The sequence below is a fragment of the Lycorma delicatula genome, chromosome 1 (genome assembly GCF_047948215.1).
Source record: "Lycorma delicatula isolate Av1 chromosome 1, ASM4794821v1, whole genome shotgun sequence".
In the NCBI taxonomy this organism is placed as follows: Eukaryota; Metazoa; Arthropoda; class Insecta; order Hemiptera; family Fulgoridae; genus Lycorma; species Lycorma delicatula.
The window spans coordinates 346,305,733-346,321,648 of record NC_134455.1 but is presented as its reverse complement, the minus strand read 5'-3'; the positions used below and the strand labels follow the sequence as shown (position 1 = coordinate 346,321,648).

Genomic DNA, 15,916 nt, shown 5'->3' with positions numbered 1-15,916 from the left:
ACATTTAATGGTAACTTAAAAGTGGAATGTGCAGTTCTCACTCCATTTATAAGTGTAGAAGCTATTCCTGATGAAGCTACACCGATTGCAACATTTTTAAATGAGCGAACTTGAACACGAAACAGACTTTTCCCAGTGACTCCAGGAGCATGCAAGAAAAAAATCTTTGGGTTGTTGTTAGCCACACTGTCATTTATATCATCAGATGCCTGATGTTGATCTGGTACTAATTTAGGAAGATTAATACTTACAAATTCTTTATGTTCATCAACGTCGAAAGAAAGTCTTAACATTGTATTATAAGTATTAATAGCTTCTTGATTATCACGTGTTGGTGTTGGTAAACTGAAATCAAGTATTTCTCACTTAATGTAACAAACAATATCTTCAATCTTAATGATACCTCTATTCAGTATTTCATATGAAATTGTAATCTCAATGTTATTGATCTGACGTCAGATTTGATATAAAATGTCTTTACAAAAATCTTTTTGGAACATTTCCCACAATAAATTCGGTTGAGCAGGATGACAAAAAACTAATGTAATTGCAAATAATTCTCTTAAGTTAGGTGAAGACTGACAGATAGAAATATCAGCAGGTGTGTCTTTCCAGTGATTATCATTTTCCAATAAGCCAAGTGCAGCGCAAGGAGCTTTATATGTTTGTGTGGCACATCATCACAACAGTTTTCAAGTAATCAAAAGATGTAGGTCCTTTAACATTATGCAATAACATGTGCAGTTGAAAGCATTCACTTTGGTTTGGAAATTGTATATATTCTACCCAGAGCAGCATCTTTTTTGATTCCAGGAAATCCTTCGATGTCAGTTCTGTGCTTTCTTCTGAAAAACTTGTTATTATTATAATTATTGTTCAAATAACGTCTGCCTTGGTTAGGATGAATTATTTTAAATATTTAGTTAGTTGCTGGTTCATTGAAATATATAAAAGTCTTTATTTAGTTTATATTTCAAATTATTTTTATTATAATCTTTGAACTTCATTTTTGTGACATTGTTGTAAATTAATTAGTTACGCATTAATGATATGAACATGTTGAGTCTCCGAAGAGTGGAATTAGACTGAACAATACAGAACTAGATGCATTGTTACATAGTAATATAAAATATCAGCTGTTAACAAGGCCAGCCGATTATAGACAACTTTATTTAATTTACAGTGAGAAGAACTAGACAGTTAAAATTTTATTTATTTTTACAAATAAAAAGGAGGAAAGGAAACATGAATCTTAACGGGTATTGTATCTAGGAACTTCAGGATATTACAGTATCTTAGCGAAGACGACAGACTGACAAAGCTCAAAAAGCAATAAGATTGGTCTTCTGTGGACTTTCAAGGACTCATTGGAGATTTTGTTCAATGAAATAAATACGTTGATAGTTTTCTAAGTGAAATGCTAAGTAAACAACAGTGAGATAACACAGATGTATTGGAAATGGAAAGTCAAAAATAAGCCAATCAGCTCAGATGTACATATTAAATCTACCATTAGTATTCAATTCAATTCATCTCTTTATTTTTAACTGAAAAAGTTGCTTGATCTGAACCTTTGTTAATATATTTGGAGATATATAGAATCGCTTGAACAGAGTTGCAAAATTCAACATTTATGTGAGCATTAAAGCAACGTGACAGTAGTGGATAATGTGAGATGATCCATTTATTATCAATATCAATTATGTTTCTTGCATGTTTAAAGTTGTCATATGAACTCCATCCTTTGGACTTCTCCTGCGATAAATCAGGTAACTGACATCTGCAGTTTCAGTGTTGCAAATGTACATTTGAGGATACTTTTTTAAACATTTTTCATTTATCATACACAGTAATGACCTGTTTATATTACCACATGGTCTATGACACTTATGTTTACAAACATTGTCATATAATAGTGGATCAACATTTTTATCAGGGAGTTCAGCAGATATGATAAGATCAATTTCATCAGGTCATATTTTAGTTACTGTCCATACCAATATGTGACAATGAGGTAAGCCTCATTTTTGCCACTCGACACTTGCTCGTAGCAGTTGACTGAACCAAATATTTCTTTTTTGTTAATAAGGTTTAGGAGTTTTTTCAATTTCAAATGGAAAACTCTGGATATAGTATCGCATCAAATCTTATCTATCAATAGATTTTTGACCAGTGTATAGTCATTTTTATTTCTGGCCTTTCAGGATTGCACATAAAAGTTATAATAAATCTGGACATCCATGTTTACGCACGATGTCATAGGATATTGAGATTTCTCATGTATATACTTTAGTGAACCAGTGAAAGAGAGGGAAGTATAACACTTTCCCATGTTGTTAGCATTAATATTGGTTTCTTGTTGCACAGTATCTCAAAATTGCAATTATCAGCATGTAATTTTTTTCAGTTATTACGAATAAAGGCTAATCTTTCAGTGATCATTTTGGCCATCATGTCAACACAATATTGATTAAATAAGTCTGTAATACGTAAAAAATTGTCAATGTTATTTAGAATCATAAGTCGATAAACATAAAATTACATATAGGAAACTTTTATTTTGTTCATTATTATTTAGCAGAATAGATAGATAATAACCATCTTCACCTTTCTAAAACATAAGGGAATGTTGCAAAGGATCATAAGAGCAATGAAGCTCAGACACACATTGCATTTGACCATCAAGACAACGTAAGATTATATATAACTCTAGATCCTTTATCTTCATCGACCAGTTAAACAGCAACTTCATTAGTAGTTGGATCATTATAGCGATCAATATGCTGATTAACAGGTACACGATCAGCATTGAATTATTAATTTATAATCTTTTGCGTTACCTAAAGGTGTGTTGTCAATATTGCATCTAAACGCTCTGATCAAATTATTATGTTCCAGCAAAACTTGGAGTGCTGTTATTAGTTTCTTTTTCAAGGTTGATACAATATTAGTATGTACAGTAGTTTGATCAGCATCATAAAGGAAGTAAATTTGTAAAAATTGATGATCGACACCAGGTGCTGGCAATAAATTTACTTTGCGATGATAAACTTTATCTTTAAAATAAACATAGGCATAAAATTCCCTTCTACAATTTGTTCAGCACTGAAAGAAGTCATCTGAAATAAAGGTTGTATTTTCCAACATTGAGGAAATGTCAAAACATTTCCTCAATCATTTTTGGCTGATTGGTTCTGATAGCTCATTAAGTGTAGGAAGTGAAACTTTCCCACCCGAACAACACATGCCAGGTGCTTCATCTTTCAATTTTCTGCAAAACGATGTTTGAATATTTTAATCATTGCATCAATTTGTAAATCTTTACTATTAATATAATCCAAATAAGTATCATATTTAAAAGTAGAGCTGAACATTTAAGTGGCTTTCCTACATTGTATAGCATCGTAAAATAGATTCTCATGCTCTTCCATAGTCTCATGTAAATGCAATGTAGACATTTGCCTCAAATCTGTAGATTTTCTACCAATATTACATATCTTCCATTTCAGATTTTAGAAAAAGAACTCAACAAATGCCTGCCAAAATAGATAGATAAATAAATAAATTTGAATAACCAAATATCTATTGTTGAACAAATTCTACCAAAATGGATAGATACATAAATAAATAAATTTCAATCAAATATTTATCGCTGAACAAATAATGCTAAAATCATTCTCTGTAAAAAAAAATGATGTGCGTTGGTTTGTTTGTTGTATCTGCTCACATTTTCATTTTAGCTGCTATTGGTGCAGAGCAAACCTATGGTGTTGGTGTGCCAGGTGACTGCACACAGCTCCAGGCAGCTGCACATGGCTCTCTCCATTCTATAAGCAAAATTTTACTGTACACTCTCTTCCGTTAGAAGTAGTCCATTGTCAATTAATTTACAGATTATTTAATTTCTAAACATAGATTATTTTTATTTATATTTTATATTTGTATTTTCATTTACTTATATTTATTAATTTTATAAATTTGAATAATCAGATATTTTTTGCTCAACAAATAATGCCAAAAGATAAATAGATAGATAAAGATAAATAGATAGGTAAAGATAGGTAGATAGATAAATAAATAAATTTGAATAATCAAATATTTATTGCCTGTCATAGAACCAATATATCATATTACCTGAGAAATCGAATACAACTGCATTAACCTAATTACTCTATGTTTCCCAATGAAACGAATTAAAGTTGTCTGATATTTAGTAATTAACAATTATCAGCAGCTTATTACACTCTTGTGATTAAGTAGACTGAATCTGAATGACAAAATATGTGCTACATAGCAGAGAACCAATATACTACATAAAAAGTTGTTGCGTGGGCGCAACATATCTGCCTAGTGGAGAGTCAACATATTATGTATGGAGGCAGTGAAGCATTATTTTTTTAATGTTTTTTTTTTTTTGAGATAAAGTATAACTATAAACCTTCTCAGTTATGCCAAGAAACATGAGTAAAAATTTGGTTGTACAGGCAGTAAAAATTTTGTATTGATCAGGCAGTTTGTTTGTTTATTCCAAACAAAAAAAAAAACCCCTTCCATTTTACATTATTGTATAGGTGTATTATGTATTATTGTCTTCATAATTATCAGTGTTAGCCTTATCTGATAGCCATACATGAAGATTGTAGATGTTGGAAGTATTAGTAAAGTATTGTATAACATTTTATAATGTAAATGGTTTTTGTTAAGCAGATCAGAAAAAAATTATTTAAAACATGGTTTGCAGTGGCTGTTTTGTTGAACAGTATTTGCTATATTTATTTATAAGGTAGAATTTTGTATTAATTTTTCAGATTTTTTTGTTAATTCTCATTATTGTTTTCTACTGGTGTGAGATTTCTATTTGCTGGTGTTGAAGTTTGAAGAGAAAAATAATGTAAATATTTCCTACGACGCAAATGATGTGAATTTTCTTGTTTTTAAGTTCACTGCTGGAATCTTATATATTGCATCCATAGATGTTTGATGGCAATCTGAAATTCTTTTAGGAATTTATTAAATTCATAAAAATTAATAAATTGTTTTTTTAAAGTACGAGGGGTGGTTGAAATGTAATATACAGTTGCTCATAACTTGCAAATGTTCAGAGCTTGGAACGACGATAGGTGGAATGTGGCAAAGACTGGACGGTGGACAAACCAGCTCATCAGTGATGTCAGGAGCTGGGTAGAGCGGAAGCATGGTGATACCAATTACGAGCTCACCCAGTTTCTATCAGGACATGGGTGCTTTAAAGATTACCTGTACCATATGAGTAGGAGTACCACGAGATGCTGCTATGATTATGGGGAGCAGGATATGGTACAACACGTAGTGTTTTCATGCATGAGTTGGAGAGACTTGAGGGTTTCCATGATGAGCCATGGCACAGTAAATGTGGATAATGTAATAAGTGTGATGTTGGGTGACAGAGATGGTTGGACGAGAGTGACGATTGCGGTGTCAGCCATAATTAGAAATAAGGCAGCAGTGGAGAGGGGCAGGCAGACTGGAAGACTGTAATTGACCTGAGCGGAGAGACCGATGCCAGACGGCTATGGTGGCCAACCTTAGGGGGTAGGTGGCGGGGGCTCCTTGGGTTCGTCATTCACCGATGATCCCCTGGGGACGTCGCTCTGGTTATTCTAATTTGGTGATAAGAGCGCCCGGGTGATTGCGCAGAGGCTGTGTACATACCATGTGGATTAGATCTGTCCCCTGCATGACTAGAGGTGGAGGTTTTTTAGCGGGTGAGAGCCCCACACTTGCCATCAGAGCAGGCCTGGTGGCGGCTGGCAGAGCTTTTTCCTTCTCCTTCAAGAAAAAAAAAACTTCCAAATGAAATAAATGTGGTATAAAAGTATATTTTATTTGCTACAAAAATTTAGAATTTTTTTTTACATAGTCACCATTTACAGTTATATACTTTTCTGAATGGTAAACCAATTTTCTGAATGCTGGAGATCTTTCCTTAATCCATGACTTCACTGTGTCCTGAGTTCATAATCCTTGGTGAAATGAATACCCTTAATATCTCTTTAATTGTGGAAAGGATTGGAAATTGCAGGGTGCCAAATTTAGTGAATATGGAGGGTGTGGAATAAGTTCATATTTTAACTTGACATGAGCCTTGATGGTTGCATGTGATGTACTTAACAAGCATTATCTTGTTGCAAAGTTATTGGCTCCGTGGATTGTCGAATATGATGCACATCTCCTAAGGTCTTTTATTAGTTATTTTGAATTGATTCATCCAACTCCTTTTGGGTTTGGCTTTCATTAGTCACAGAAATTTTCAAGACTCATCTTTAATATTCGCTTTTTTAGCTTCTGATGCACAAAATTTTATTACTCAATTCGAAGCACATTGATAAATTATTTAAGCATTATAAACAACTTTTAAATGATTATATATGAATATAACTTTTTCTACTATTAAAAATTCAGTCACTGCACATTGTTTTAAATGTATTGACATAGCAGCGTACTCAACTACATAATAATGGACACTGAAAGAAAATTAGAAGGTGCAGGTCAATAAGTTTCAGAATGTTAGTAGTAAAATGAAACCACAAGATGGCAGCAGATGTCACATTATACAAGATTTTGTTTTCCTGTTACGTTCCAGTTTGTATTAAACTTCAGTTGTCTTTTATAATTTAAATTTTTAATGGTAGATGATCTAGAATATAGAAAATGAGATATTCAGCAGCATTGCTAGTTTTAACTATTTATAACAATTATAATAAAGAAGACACTATGCGCAGATTGTGATGAAAGAAAAACATACCTAAAAAGTTTAGTAAAACATAAAAAAATGCAGAATAAAATTACGTAGATTTTTGTGCGAGTTGTTTTGAAATTGAGTGAATGTTTTTTATATAAACCTTTGAACTTGAATGTATATAGTTTCTGCACCAACAGTTGTTAGTTATTTGATGTTGAAGTGATTAAAATAATATTTACATTAATTTTATTTTGGTGTGTTTAAATTATTATTGGAGTTTTTTATTTCAGGTGTAAATATAGTTGGTAACAGTCACACAGAATGGAGTTGTCCTCGTTTACGTTCAATTCATTATAACAGACTTGTTGGTTTAGATTGTTTGATTTGCACACAACAAGAAGGCTTTCTTTATCATTTTTCAGTTGGAAATTTTGATACGGTTAGTCCTTATATTTACATGATTTATTTTATTTTTCTTGCATGTCAGTTTCATGACATTGTGTGTGTGTGTGTGTGTGTGTGTGTGTGTGTAATTTATTTTGTTGAGTCTACTGATATTGAGTGTTTTTCCAAATTAATGTGATATTTTGAAAGAAAAGACTATTTCATCTATCCAGCTTTTTTAGCTAATTTTTGTAATAATAACAATAGCAATGCATTAACTCCATACATTACTCATAATATTCCTATGGCTTATAGATTATCTAAGATAGAGGAAAAATATTAAAAAAATCTAAGCTGCAGATCAAACAACGGTTGTCAGTTCATTGCTTGTTGCCCATTGTATGAACACATTTCAAAAAATTTAGAAATTTAAAAATGTTAACTTATCAATGTTTTTTATATTAAGAATAAATATAATATTTGCTAAGAAGAATAGTCACTTATATTTAAAAAATAAAATAACCATATCCACTTTTATCAACCCAGACAACAAAACTGTTTCTTGTAACAACACAATACTTTGCCTTACAAGAAAGTGCCTTATTATGTCTGCATTGCTATTTGTAATAAATTACTGAACCATTGGAAAAAAATTTTACCAATCAGTTTATTTAAAATACCGATTATTTTTTTTTTTTTTTTGAGAAACATTTTATTGCATCAAGATTTTAAATTAAAAAAATGAAATAAAACCCTGAATTTTCTGCAGTGCAACGTGTACATAAATAAGGATAAATCATAATACCTTCTGAGTGCAATTTATTCAAATGTACTTTGATATATTTTAATGATATTTTTAATAGTTAAAATGGATTTTAATTGCATTTATTTTTATTTATTTTATAGTTTTGTGTATTTTGTGATGTTGATTTAATTAATGATTTACCATGGTTTTCCTTGATCATCTAGCCAAATGATGGGACAATTTCTTTTACTTTCCCATCTAGAAACGTTATAGCTCTAGAAGGGAAAGTATTATAATCGATCCAATTTGGGCATATGCAATTTTCACCAGATCTTGACATTTTGATACCTAAGGAATCCTAAAAATCCGGTGGAAAATTTCCAATGTTAATGTTCATATTGATGTGTGTGTGTGTGTGTGTGTGTGTGTGTGTGTGTGTGTGTGTGTGTGTGTGTGTGTGTGTGTGTGTGTGTGTGTGTGTGTGTGTGTGTGTGTGTGTGTGTGTGTGTGTGTGTGTGTGTGTGTGTGTGTGTGTGTGTGTGTGTGTGTGTGTGTGTGTGTGTGTGTGTTCATTGTTAGCCTCTAAATCACCTTATATCTTATTATAAGGACTGATTTTGACCAAACTTGGTCAGATTACTTTTATAATGGGGCACTGATGCCATTAAATTTTCAACATAAAGGTCAAGGTGATGAGGCTGTAGACTAAGGTCACCCTCAGCATCTCGAGATTTCACCTAATTAAGGTCATATTTTTCTTAGTCACTTTGTTAACAATTAAAAAATAACAATATTTGCAAAATTCCACTCCCATCCATAAAATGCTCTAAATTACTGCTTCGTTTTGATGTCACAGGTGAGCTGTAGAATTAAATAATTGAATAATATTTAATTGTAAAATAGTAACTTGGTCCAGCTGGGTTTCGAACACAATTGCCCGGTTGAGGTACCTGGTGTTTTAAGCCTTGCAGCTACATCAGTCTGCCGACCATACGAGTGAAATTTTTTCTGTATAAGTTGTAAAATTACATTAGTTTAGTTAGTACTGACTGTTGCTGATTGTTCTGCCACACCCATGTGAATTAAATACGGTATGTGCACACACTTTAGTTAGAACCATTGAATTAAATAAATAAAAGAAATATTATATTTAAATAAAGTAATAAATTAAGTTGTGTGTATAAACCATGCATCAGAAACAACCCACAGTTGTAGGACTTTCCCAGAACATGGCTTTAGCCACATGACGGGAAAGTCTTATAACTGTATTGTCAGCTTATTTTATCCGTGGAGCATATCTATCTATATATAATCTATGTAATGTATTATTATGTATCGATCAGAATAAAAAATTTATGTATTTATTTATTGAGTTCTGACAGCCAAGCTATCTAATCCCCCAGTCTGTATTTAACTCAGTATCTGAAAACGTCTATAATCAATATGTCACACAGTGAATATGTTCTTTCTGCTGTATCAAAGAACTAACTTTTGTACCACTAACTCCTAGTTAAAAAGAATCTCATTTTCCACCAATAAAACGTCTGCTAATAATCTGGCTGTTAATGAGCAATACTATTTGTGATGCCCCTTTTTTTATCCTTCTGGAGCTATGGTGATATATCGGTATCTTTCTCTTTTAAAATTTGTTATTTTTCATTGTCTGTACAAATATTAAATGACAGTGAACGAGGGATTTTTTTTTAATTTTGTTGCAGCTTTATTCAGTTAAGACCTGCAGTCCTTTGTCAATGAAAAATAAATGCAATAGAGCTCTTTCCTGCAGTTTATATTTTCCCAGTCAAGATATGTCGTTACTTACAACCTAAGTAAGAATTATGACCAAAAGATGGAAGTAATGATCGCTAGTGTTAAAATGTTTTCCTTATTTTCTTCAGATAATCTAATTAAGCTCTGACCTGGTTTGACTAGGATATAGTTCAACTCATACATTCGTCTTATTTTAATAATTAGTAAACTCAAAATTTTTTAAGTTAATTAAAAATTTGTTACTACATTTCAGGTTAATGTAGGAGAATGCATTACCGTGTACAGTTTTACTTCACCACTTCATCACATTTGCTTAGAAGCAGGGTTATTACATGCTTTAACTACTTCAGGTCTAGAAACTTATACAATGCGGTCCACTCATGCTGTTCATGTAGATGAAAATCAGGTTAACCATTTTTTTTTTTTTTTTTAATATTTAGTATTACTAAAATATTAATTATCTGAATTCTGATATTTATTTTTAATCTTTTTTATAAAATTATATTTAAAACATTATAATATTGGCTATAGCTGTCATTATTAATACTGGTAATTAATATTATTGATAACAATCAGTCTATTAAAGACTTTTATTGATTAATGTAATTTATTGATTTTCTGATTTAAAAATCGTAAAATCAGTTAATAGTGTTTAGTATCAAATACAAATAAATCATGTATTCTGATAAGCTATTCTGTAGGAGTAACTTATAAAATTTTGTATGCTGTTGGAAAAAGTGGCGGTTAATTGGGTAAAAAAAATAATTCAAACAACTTTAATAACTCTATTCCGTTTACTACACTAAGTACCATACAGCTAGACAGATAAGTTTGCGGTTTTATTGTGTCATCAAAAAAAATTATAGAATATATTTTAATTCTACAATCTCTTTTCTGTGTAAAATGAATAAAACATCACGCATATTTTTTTTACAGACAGGAAAAGAGAAAAAACATAATTTTTCAGGATATTTTTGGAAAAGTAAAATTTATACAGCTATAAAAAAATAATTACAGTTATAAAAATTTAATGTTCTAACATTTTGTTTATCTAACCCATATTTATTACTCCTCAGCACCACATATTGTTAAGATAATTTTTAAAGCGCTCATGATATTTTTTGCAAAAGAAGTGTATTCAGGGATTTTACAAGTGTTTGACGATAAAATTGGTATCACAGGAGTTGTCAGTGCAACATGAATTCAATTATAAAATTTTAAATCAAAATAAAATGGTAGAGATGCATGATGGACATAGATTTAAAAATATTTTATGAATTAAAATGCAAGCATGAAACACCAGTTCTCTTGTTCAAGTACAGCTGGTTTATAATGCGTTATGCAGCTGCAATTTGTTATCTTAGTGTTATAGTATTATTCAGTTAAAACTGTATGTACTTGTGTGAGATTATTGCCATTTTCTCACAATAAAAAAGTATACTTGGCTATTCATTTTTGGATTGTACATGTCAAAATGAACAAAAAATGTGTTATGAAAAAAAAGTGATTTCCCCATCATTTTCCTTATCTCCACCATTTTGTGTGTTTTTTATAGAAAAATTTATATATCCCTAGATAAAATTGAGAATCATTATTATATTTACACCATTTTTCTGTAATAAGTAAAAAAACTAGTAAACATATTTACAAATTTCTACATCAATTTTTTAATCATTTATATCTGTTTTGTCAAAAATATGTTTTATCAGTTAAATTTTTCATTGTAAAAAAATGGTGCCTTATTTTTAAAAATGGTCAACAAACATCTTAAGTTATTGCAGAAAACTGATGATGCAATTTTCAAGTTTATTTAATTTCCACCACTATTAATTTGATTAAGCTTGAATTTTTTCGTACTTTCAACCTAGATAATGGCAAATGAAAGTTACTGTGAATAAACTAACTTACTTTTACTGCAAGTAAAATTGCAGCATTTTATTTATTTTAAAATAATTAAATAAATTAAAATGCGAGTACTAATTACCTTCAATCCAATTGTGAGATATAAATTCAATTTAATTTTTCTTTAAAAACTCTAAATAGTGGACAGAAAGAAAGTAGAGGGAAAATTGCCTTTTTTTTCATAGAACATTTTTTCATTAATTTTTATATGTAGCTCACTGGCTGGACTTGTAGAAACCTGTAAAACTTTTTTGATGTGTAGAATCAGAAAATAAATAATCAGATACACATTTTTTATTATACCCTTCAGAATTATTGTTTACATACTTCATTTATATTTCACTTTAAGAAAATGTTATTTTAAAAATGTTTCAATTAAAAATTAAAGAAAATAATATAAAATGTCACTCTAAATAGCTTAAGTTATTAAAGTTTTTTCGTAGATTATGTTATTTTACAAAACAAAAAGAGTACCAAACACTGGTTATATACAGTAAGTATTTTTTTTGTTTTTAACTTACAGGTTTGTCCACCTATAGATGATCCAGTTTGTTTGATTGGCCTACGTCCATTTATCGGGATTGTTGGACTTTTACTCACAGAATTTCATCTGATTATTTTGGCTTCTTCAGAGTAAGTTTTGTCAAATACTGATACTAAAATATTTTTACAAATTGCTGTTCATTGAATTCTATGCTATAAACATATTTGTTTTTAGGAGAAATAGAAGGCCTGGCTTTAGTGGATAGACACATTAATATTAGGTTTATTCTGTGTCACTTGACAAGATAATGAATCAATGGACAGGTTGAAAGGTAGGCCACTCTCACGAAATCATAATAAAGATGCATTGATTCTGTAAGTCCCCATATATAATACAATAAAATCTCCTTATTCAGGGAGGTTAGAAACCGTAAAAATACTGCGAATACAGAAAACCGTGAATATAGAACAGAGCTCATACTCATTTAAGGAAGAATTGTTAGGTTCTATGTAAAGTCAAAAAAAAAATGTGTACTTATTTAGGGCGATGTTATTGATACAATACTGATGGCAACATTAATTATAAGCACTGGTTTAGTACAGTACATAGGTACACTACAAAAAAATATTTAACAAAATACAGTAGATTTCCTGATTTACTCGTAAGCACTTACTGAACTGTTTGATTTAAAAACTCACTGCAGTATGTACTGTATTAAAAAATAATATTACATGTTCAAATCGTACTCAGTAATTGCCTTAAAAAGCCTAGAAAATAGCATTACACTACTTCGTACACTAAAACTAAAATTACTGTAATTTACAAAAGTAACTTATATTTTGTGATTGCATTTAAAAAAATTTGCAATTTTTCTTTGTCTCACTCTTGTTTTTAAACCCGTGTGAAGTTCTGTGTATTCTTGCATGGCATCTTTAATTTTGCATTTAAAGATTAAGCTTATATTCAAAGATGGATCAGAAACTATGAAAAACTGGGTAATCATGGGATAGTTTAATGCCTTTGGTAAGCATTTTGACATTTAACTGTTTCCAGGGATCGTATCTTCTACCTCTTCACCTTCATACTCTACCTTCACCATATTAAATCTTCCAGATCTTGTTCATTAAGTTCTTCTCATGTGTTTATGAGATTTTCAATATCTGTGCCATCTACTTCATTGAGCCCATTTTTCCCTATTGAATGAGCTATTGCTTTCACACTTTCGGCGATATTTCCTGGGGGTCTCCATGTCACCAGTACCAGCGTATCTGTTTGAAACAGCTTCTTCCAGGAAGACACCATATTTGACTATTTCAGATCATCTGATGAAGACTTGATGCACATAATGCAATCAGCAATACTAAATTTCTTCCAATATGTTGTAATATTCAGCTCAGAATTGGAATCCATCGCATCTAAAATAATTTTAAATATTCTTCTGACATTTTTACAGTAACTAAATCCCTATACACTATAAAAAATAAATTTTATTTAAGTTTAAAGACAAAAACCACTCAAAAATACAAAGTAGGCCTACTATTCTTTACATACAGTAAAATAGATCAACAATCATACTCTGAAAGATCAACGCTACTGTATTGAGTAAAAACACTTCCTATTTATTTACAACACACACACAGTAATAACTGTTACACGATCAATACTTCTGCTCAACTGAATTACTTTACAGTACATACTGAACTGTTGTAATCTGAAACTCTACATGTGTAATGCTGAAAATTTGTTTATTTATGCAGGTAACTCATAACCTGTCCATTATTGAAAAGCAAATACAGAGGAGTAATTTCTCTACTTTATCCTTAAACACAAATACAGTACTGTGTAGTATGTACACTATCACAGTGTACATTCATACTGTATTAAATTATTATTTTTTAAATGTGCGTTAATATTTTTATTTTATAATGTCACTACATAATGTAATGTACACAAATATGGAAAATTTTAACCGTAAATATAGAAAAGACATTGCAAAACATTGCAGTGCAAATAAAAAAATCGTGAATATGGGAAGCGCAAATAAGGATATTTCACTATATCCTTTTTATAGACATAGTGGATCTGATTGTAATGAGTAGAAATTTAAATGGGAAAGATGGAATAAAAGAAAAACAATATTAATAAATATAAAGAGCAAAATAGCTGCTCAAAAACAATTTTCTTATGATCTAAAAAACTGTGAATATAAAAATTACAAAAATAAAAATTACTAATTACTGATATTGAAAGTGAAAGATTTTAATTTCCAAGAAATGAATATTTCACATGGTGTACCAAAACTCAAAGAGTAAATGTCTAAGTAGAATAAGTGCAAATATAAAGAAATTTGAGAATTTTGATTTGAACGCAAACATCAAACGGTCCATCACAAACATCTCGATAGATCATGTTCACTACATTTCACAACATGCAGATATGAAAGGTATGAAAAAGCTTTCCACTTGATGGGTGTTGCATTTGTTAACAGTTGATCAAAGATACAACATGACTGAACACTACTCAAGGGTATTTATACTTATTTAATCACGATTCTGCTTTGTTTTTTCAACATTAAATAACAGAAGATGAAACATGGGTTTCATGCTAGACAAAATGGTGAGTGGATCTGGAGAAAGTACGCAAAAGAAAGTGGAAAAGGTTCCACTTGCAGTAAAAGGCATGGCTGTACTGTAGTGCTCATGAACTGCTTGGAAAAAGGCAGGACCATTTGTTTGACTAAATATGGATGTTTCACAATTTGAATAGCGTGAAATAAACAAAGAAACAATGCTCATAAATCAGTCAAGAATGTTATATAATAAAACAATGAATGGACTGTAAATAGATTAGAATACGAATTTATACATGTCATAAAAGACTTGAGTGAATGAGAATAAGTTACAAAAAATAAAACAAATGAGATATAGAATTGTTAATAATGCCGCTAGACGGGCGAGTTGCGTACACGGCTGATATTGCGCGACAACTAAAGTCTAGCGTGTATACCCCCACTACTAGAGTGACGTATGAACGCAAACATACCGGCCACCAAAATATATATTTTTGTATATATTTTAAATAAGACTAAGTATATTTTTAAATGTTCAGTGATAAACAATAAAATCATTGGTCAAATAATAAAAAGTAAAAAATAATCACTAAAGGTACAAGCACAAAAATAACACAACTGAACACTTGTAAGTAGTTAAACAGAGTAAAATAAAATACACAAAGTTATTCAGGGTTATCTGACACTGGTAATTTGCAAAGCTTATTGATCGATCTCTTAAAGACACCTTGATTATTATGTAATGTCACAACACGAACAAATTTGTCAGAACCAGGATGAGTTTCTTTGACTACAGCTAACTTCCATCGCAAAGGTGGTAAATTATCTTCTTTGATGACTACGACGTCACCGACTTTGAGGTTGGATTGTTCAGTTGCCCACTTCTGGCGTTGTTGAAGGGAGTTCAGGTAATCAGCTGATTTCTGCCATATTTGTTGAGTCATTTGCTGGACTCATTGCCATCGGTTCAACCTGTTAACAGCTAAGTCAGTTAAGTCAGGATCAGGAATAGCTGTTAAGGGTTCTCCTATAAGGAAATGTCCTGGAGTTAGATAGGATATTTCTAGAGGATTGTCTGATAATTTGGTTAAAGGTCTTGAATTGAGACAGGCTTCAATCTGTGTTAATAAGGTAGTAATTTCTTCAAAGGTTAAAGAATTATTGCCAGCTACAAACGTTTTCCAAGTTGATGAACATTTTTTGATCCAGAAAAGAACTACACTGGAGTCTGTCCATAGGTAAATTTTGTAAAATTCAATGGAAATTGTTTCTATAATTTTTTTTATTAAATGAGAAAGTAGAAGAGCTCCACAGAGCTCTAAACGCGGCAGTGATATTTCC

General features: G+C 30.8%; 1 protein-coding gene across 4 annotated transcripts in view; it reads left to right on the top strand.

The window, feature by feature from the left end:
- Positions 1-15,916, top strand: part of LOC142334439 (BLOC-2 complex member HPS3) — a 117,074-nt gene that overhangs the window by 41,311 nt on the left and 59,847 nt on the right. For all 4 annotated transcript variants that reach the window (XM_075382433.1, XM_075382429.1, XM_075382430.1 and 1 more), the window contains exons 9-11: positions 7,012-7,160; positions 9,874-10,026; positions 12,046-12,155. In XM_075382433.1, the coding sequence (XP_075238548.1) occupies positions 7,012-7,160; positions 9,874-10,026; positions 12,046-12,155 (412 nt within the window). The remainder of the gene's footprint in view (positions 1-7,011; positions 7,161-9,873; positions 10,027-12,045; positions 12,156-15,916) is intronic.